This window comes from Asparagus officinalis, chromosome 2, assembly GCF_001876935.1.
Source record: "Asparagus officinalis chromosome 2, Aspof.V1, whole genome shotgun sequence".
NCBI classification, from domain to species: Eukaryota; Viridiplantae; Streptophyta; class Magnoliopsida; order Asparagales; family Asparagaceae; genus Asparagus; species Asparagus officinalis.
In genome coordinates, this window is record NC_033795.1 from 43,450,354 (window position 1) to 43,457,853 (window position 7,500).

The 7,500-nt window shown below is 35.8% G+C and overlaps 1 protein-coding gene across 3 annotated transcripts in view; it reads right to left on the bottom strand.

Annotated features, from left to right (window-relative positions):
* The window catches only part of LOC109830729, a 66,855-nt gene that overhangs the window by 47,576 nt on the left and 11,779 nt on the right, over positions 1 to 7,500 (bottom strand). For all 3 annotated transcript variants that reach the window (XM_020398097.1, XM_020398095.1, XM_020398096.1), the window contains exons 6-7: positions 1,084 to 1,136; positions 813 to 885 (exon numbers count right to left, since the gene is read on the bottom strand). In XM_020398097.1, the coding sequence (XP_020253686.1) occupies positions 813 to 885; positions 1,084 to 1,136 (126 nt within the window). The remainder of the gene's footprint in view (positions 1 to 812; positions 886 to 1,083; positions 1,137 to 7,500) is intronic.

Below are 7,500 nucleotides of genomic sequence, written 5' to 3' on the forward strand. Positions count from 1 at the left end.
TATGTATGTGCAAGTACAAGGATCTCAGACAAACAAGCATACCCTTCAGTACAAATTTTCCAGATATTTGTACCTTCAACATCAGTTGACAAAAGTACTCGCATGATACGGTAAAGCAGACATTTTTTGAGACCATATAAACATGTGCAACTTAATACCTTGGTTTGCAATAGATAATCTCAGAAGGCAGAGACATGCAATAGGGCATAAAATATTAAAAATAAAAGAATGTATCAATGTTGAAAATAGCGATAACGTATAGCGTAACGTTTACCTCCGGTTAGGTTACAATAGCGATAACGCATAGCGTAACGTAGGTTAAATAATTTATTATTATTTAAATAATTTATAGATATATAACATTCAAAATAAAAAATATGAATAATCATCGTAATTTTCAATTTCACAAATCAATATATCATCACAATTTCACACCAAATCAACCATGTTTGCCTTAACAATCAATCCAAAAGCATAAAATACTTCAAGTTCGAAACCAAAAAGGATCCAATGATCCATAAACTATGAAGTATGAAATTATTGGGTTGGGTTGGAATCCATGAAAAAGGAGAAACGTTACGCCGTTACGTTACGTAACTTACGTTATAGCTAAAATAACCTACGTTATTTTGTCTTTGCGTTATTTTCAAACGTTACGTAACGTTAAGCTAACGTTACGTTACGTTAAGCGTTATTTTGCGTTACGAAACGCGTTATTTTCAACACTGCAATGTATGTACTAATTAATGAAGTACTTGAGAATGAATGGACATAATGAACAAACAAAAGATGCCTAGTGAAAATAAGACTACCGCTGCATAAGGGAAACATCAGTCGTAGGGACATCTAGAATTGGATTAGCAGCAAATGATCCTTTGTATACATCTGCAAAAACATGAATATATGAAATCGGTAAATTATAAATTGAGTTTTGCAAATATACCAGCGCATAACCTCACATGTGCTACAAATGTTTAATAAATTGAGTTTTGCAAATATACCAGCGCATAACCTCACATGTGCTACAAATGTTTACCTAGGCTCCCACAGTAAGGGTGTACTTTCATATACAAAATAGCTTACCAACTTTATTGGATTCAAGCCTCTCATTGCCATGACTCCAGCCAATGCCAAACCTAGATTACACAAAGTTAACAATACGTAATGTTAATAAACTTGTCTAAAAATAACCATGAATCAACATAAACATTAATCTTGTATGATGATAATTGAAGTTTAATAGTGAAGGGAAAAGTCACATGTGGATTATGTATGTATTATAATGCCTATACACATGTAAAAAAGGTATTCATAGAAAGTATTTTATCCTTCTATTTGAGAATATCTGGCATGTTAGTCTGTTGGTGTATACAATGGATTATGTGCCAAGTTGCATACGAGAATCCTTTCTCCTTGAATTCCACAATGTTAGCATAGAATATATCCAAGGTACTCTATGACAGCTTATGTGCATGCCTATGGAAGTAGAGCCATTTAACTTTTAAGGCTCATGCAGATTGGTACTAATCAACTTATTACCCTTACATGTTAATGTCTTTTACTGACTCAACGGCGTAATGTCTGAGGCATACTCTTCAACGAAGAATTTAATCTACTGTATACTCTCCCCTCTATACTGGCTTGTTATGCCACTTCATCTGTGCTCCCATATTCATGTCCGTGTCCGACACTCGTTGGACACTCCTAAATATATACATACATTTATTCACACGTGTACTCAATTATGTAATACGTCTTTTAGTTTAAAACACTCGTGATACATTTATTGGACGTATATGTTACACTTCACCTCAAATTTCTGCAACTCATTGGACACAGGTCGGGTTTGGCCCATACCCAGATCCTAAGTATAATTTTAAAGGGTCGTTTGGGTATTAAGTTCTAAAAGGAGCGGTTTTTTAGTTTATAATTAATTCAACAAAAAAACATAAAAATATTATCAGAATTTTAGTTCTCATAACATGTGAATGAAAAAATAATAATGATATGATATAAATTATTAATTTCAATATATACATATATATATATATATATATATGAGGAATATGGGTATGCTTGGATATATATATATATATATATATATAGTCATGTCTCTGTATCCTACCTTTTACAAATTTATCGTGTCCTGTACATGCGCCCTGTTTCAATGTCCAACCTGCACCCATAACCATGCAACATAGGATAGAATTTATGTTTGGTTTCTACTATTTAACTGACTTTGGATGTGGGAAGTCATTTATTGAGTCTGAACGTCCTGAACCCTCATGTAATAATAAATTCTTAATTTCGAGAATATAGCCGAAGGTCAAGATTAAATTAAAGCTACATCTCCCGTTAAGTCCTGTGTAATTCACTTCCCATTATTATTTTGTTTTGATGACTTCTCATATGTGTTTGTGGCATTTCTTCTTGTTAGGATGTACCCCCAGGGACTCCCAGTCCTGGTATTGTCACAGTAAGTCAGAACATGACCATTGCAAGTAGGGGTGCATTCGGTCCGGATACGGCTCGGATATGATGCTTATCATATCCATATCCGCTTACCCATCTCGGATACGGTTACGGATACGGATATACCTCGGTAACAAAAATTTATAACCATATCCGCTAAAATCGGATACGGTTACGGATATACATGCGGTATATAAACGGATATGCATGCAGATACAAAACAGATATGAGAAAACTAGATAGTATTGAGAAAAACATAATTCATGTGATACAAAAGAGTTTGTTAATATGTCCATTATAATTGAAAAGTTAAGATTAGACATCTTGATCATCAAAATTAACCACAAATCCATAATTTAAGAATCGAAACTATCGTAAGAGTATGACTAATATGTATTCGGATATTTCGGATACGGATACAGATATTTCACTACAAAACCATATCCGTAACCATATCCTATCGGTTATAGATTTGAGTAACCGTATTCGTATCCTAACGGATACGGTTACGGATATTTTCTCGGATACGGATACGGTTTAGCACCCCTATTTGCAAGACTATCTGTGTTTGGTGTGAGTACACAATTATTCATAGGAACCATGGGTGCAGTTATTCTTAATTTCAGCTTCTCCAGGTGACAATGCTCATATCATCTATCCTAATTGACAGACCTGGTGCATGTCCTCTGTAACCTTACACCTAAGTCTAATAGCCAGAGGTCCTCTTCTTCTACTTAATGAGTCTTTCAAGCTATAGAAACAAACAATTTATTACCTACGTATGAACCAATATCATGTTGCCACCTGCGAAGCATGCTAGTTGCAGGGTAATACAAGCTACCCACAATGATAGGGCTTTTTGAAAAGTTGCGATGTTGGTATGGATGGATACAGAAATAAATATATCATGGACAGTTACACAAGCATGCACACATGACGCACCAATAAATATAAAATAAAACATGAGTGCCAATGATATAATAGTTCATAAAACTTCACAATAGCAATACGTCAGTGGATACATCAACAATAAAAATACATAATCCATTATTATATTCACAACTTTAACATGGTCCAACACGATGTAGGCGCGTGATTGCTCTTCGTTGCTCTCGTGCACCTTTAGATCCCTCTTCTTTCTTATAATTTGAGTTCAGAGTTCAACTAGTAATGTCTTCTCCTCTTTCCATTTCTCTTCTCAATTTCTCCCTTCCTCTTGGTTTTCTTATGGATTCCAAAGGTAATATAGGTGAGGCTCAGAAATCTTGAGCTTCAATTGTAAGTAACAACAGGATGAAGGATCGTGGGCTAAACTTATCGTTTATTCCTCAATAATTCTCCGATTCGTGCTACGTGCAGTTTGAAGATGATGAACGGAAGCAAGGTATGGATGAATGAACTTTTCTTGAGAGGGATATGTGTTTGGTTACAAAGCCCCTTATGCTGCTATTAATGGCTTTGTGGAGAAACATTGGAGTGAATCTGGAAAATTTGAGGTGCTTGCTCTAAATTCAGGTATATTTCTTTTTAAATTTCAGACTAATGAAGCTGGATTGGGGATTTTACAGCGGGGTCCTTGGACATTTGATAGCAAGCCTTTGATTATGGTTCCTTGGTCTGTTGATTTAAATTTAGAAGATCTGAATATTTCTTCAGTACCGATTTGGGTCAAATTCCCTAATCTGAAGTTAAATCAGTGGATTGAAAAAGCCCTTAGCAAGCTAGCAAGTGTGATTGGAAAGCCAATTTGTTCTGATGGTATTACTGCTACAAAAGGGAGATTATCATATGCTAGAGTTTGTTAGGAGATCAAGGCTGATTTTGAACTGCCTAAGCTCCTTAAATTCAAAAGTCCTAATGGAAGAGAGTATGAGTAGAAGGTTGATCATGAATGGACTGAGTAGAAGGTTGATCACGAATGGACACCCCCAAAATGTTCTCAATGTTAAGTATTTGGGCACAAGCTTGAAAAATGTCCAATAAGAAATGTGAAAAAAGTTTGGGTTCCTAAGAAAAGATAGTGGAAGAGGTAAACATTGACCCTCAGATAGAGAAGGAGGTGAAGACAATCAAAAGGAAGTTGAAGACAATCTAGAGAATGTTCCTCCTGTTCAAGAATGGCAAACTATCAAGGCTAAGAATAAAAGTCCTGTAAATCAAGGTCCTGTTAGTTCTCCAAAAAAAACATTGTATCTACTTTAAATGGATTTCAAGCTTTGCATGTTCATGATGAAAGTGGTATCAATTTTGTAGATCTTTCTGCAAAACCTCCTTCAAACAAAAAGGAAGGAACTAGTCAATCTGGGAATGGGAGGTCTAAAAGGACCACTAATCCCAAACCAAGATGAAGCCTATTGCTAGTTGGAACATTAGGGGACTTAACCATCCTAATAAGCAAAAAGAGGTTAAGAATCTAATAGGAGGGATTAGTTGAGCTTAGTTGACCTTGTTGAGACCAAAATCCAGCCTGCTCATGTTAGTTTTATAGCTAATAATTGCTCTCCTGGATGGAGTTTTCTTCATAATTTTGCTTTTGATATACATGGAAAAATATTGGTTCTTTGGGATTCGTAGTGTATGTCTCTTACTCCTAAGTTGATTACATCTCAATGCATTCATTGTTTGATAGAAGACAATAGCAGTAGACTGCATATCTATGTTACTTTCATCTATGGCTTTAATTCTGCTAGTGCAAGATGGGAGCTTTGGAATGATATTGGAGTATTTAAGTCTTGTACTACTCCTTCGATTGTTCTTGGTGATTTTAACTGTATTCAAGCAATAGATGAAAGAGCTCAGGGGAAACCTATTAATAGAAATGAACTCCTGGAAGTTAAAGCGCTTATGAGGGATTCCAAGTTGACAGATATAAAGTGCAGAGGATTTTTATACCTGAACTCTCATGTTTTATGTAAATTGGATAGAGTGTTGATAAATGAGGAAGGGCTGACCATGCTTCCTTCTATGGATACTGAGTTTCAACATCCTGGCATTTCAGATCATATCCCAGCAACTTTGTTCCTTCATGAAACTATCACGTTCAAGGCTCTTTTTAGATTCTATGCTTGCTGGAGTTCTTACAATTTGTGTCCTACGGTGGTTTCTCAGGTTTGGTTGTCAGGGGCTCTCATATGTTCCAAGTTGTGCAGAGAAATTTGCTTTGAGAAAATTTAATGCTAAACATTTTGGGGGGATCAATGCTAGGGTCCAAAAAGCTAGGAAGCCATTGTTTGCTTCACAAGGTCTCCTTCATGGGGATCCTAGTAATGCTCAATTGAAGGTGCAGGTACGAAAATAACATGAAGTCTTTTTTGAAGCTTATGAAGCTTGCTTTTATCATCAAAAAGCTAGAGTAGAATGGAGTAAAAATATGGAGATACAAATTCAAACTTCTTCCATGCGAGAGTTAAGCGAAGGAGATTGAGGAACTCTATATATGCTTTGTCTACTGGGAATGGTAGGATGTTGACTTCTCTTGAAGATATACAGGAGAAATTAGTGTCCTTGTATAAATCACTTCTTGGTTCATGTGCTACTATTGATCCTGTCAACAATGGTATATTTGCTAGAGGTCCATTAATCTCTGAGGATCAGTGTTTATCACTTTGTAGACCTATCTCCGATGGTGCGATTAAAGTGGCAATGCTCCAAATTAAGGATCTTAAGTGTCCTGGCCCTAATGGTTTTAATTCTAAATTTTACAAATCCTCTTGTAGTATTGTGGGAGAGCAGATAACAAAGGCTCTTAGGAGTTTCTTCTACTCGAATAAACTTCTCAAAGCTTCTCCTAAGATTGTTTGTCCTAATTATGCCTCAGATTTCGGACCTATAGCCTGCTGCAATGTTCTATATAAGTGCATTTCAAATGTATTAACTAATAGGCTAAAAGAAGTTATCCACACTATTGTAAATGAGGATCAAGGGGAATTTATAAAAGGAAGAAGCATAGCTCATAACATCTTAGCGGCCCAGGAACTAATGCATATGTATAGCAGAAAGTATATTAGTCCTAGGTGTGTGATGAAAGTGGACTTACATAAAGCTTATTATTCTCTTAGTTGGAGTTCTCTTGGTGCTATTCTACAAGGTTTTAGGTTCCACATAAATTCAAGATGTAGATTATGGAGTATGTATCTACTGTTTCTTACTCCATTGTGGTGAATGGAAATTTTAGTCCCATGTTTCTAGATAAAAATGGACTAAAACAGGGAGACCAAATGTCAACTTATCTTTTTGTCCTAGCTATGGAGAGTATTTGAGTAGGAGTTTTGTTGATCTCAATGGGGGGAACCTTTCATTTTCACCCTCAATGTAAGAAGATGCAGATTTCTTATCTGTGTTTTGCAGATGATTTGATGCTATTTTGTAGAGGTGATGTGGATTCTGTCAAGTGTATATCTGAGAGATTGATGCATTTTTGAAGGGTTTCTAGTCTATATACTAATTCATCTAAAAGTCAGGTATATATTAGGGAAGTGGATAACACTACAAGACACAAGATTTTGAATTTACTTCATTTTGCTGAAGGTCACTTTTCTGTTAAGTACCTTGGCATTCCTTTGACATCCAAAGCCCTATCTTCTAATGATTGTGGTGTCCTGGTTGAGAGAATGGTTAGCAAAGTTAACTGCTGGACCACGACATTGTTGTCTTTTGCTGGAAGGCTACAACTTATAAAACCAGTGTTGTATAGTACGCAAAACTGTTGGGGAGGGATTTTTGTTCTCCTAAAGAAAGCGGTTAGGGCAGTTGAGAAGATTTGTATAGAGTTTTTATAGGTTGGTGAGATGCAGAATAGCAGAAAATCCAAACTGTCTTGGGAAAATGTTTGCCTTCCTAAAGTTAATGGTGACCTTGGTCTTCAATATTTGCAGCTGGTTAATAGAGCTCTTATGCTTAAACATGTGTGGCCTATTGTGTTGGATAAAAATTCAATGTGGATTAGATGGATTCACGGTTTCTATTTAAATTAACCATAATTTCTTGAATATTGTTGCCAAGCCACACTTATCCTGGGTATTTAGAAAG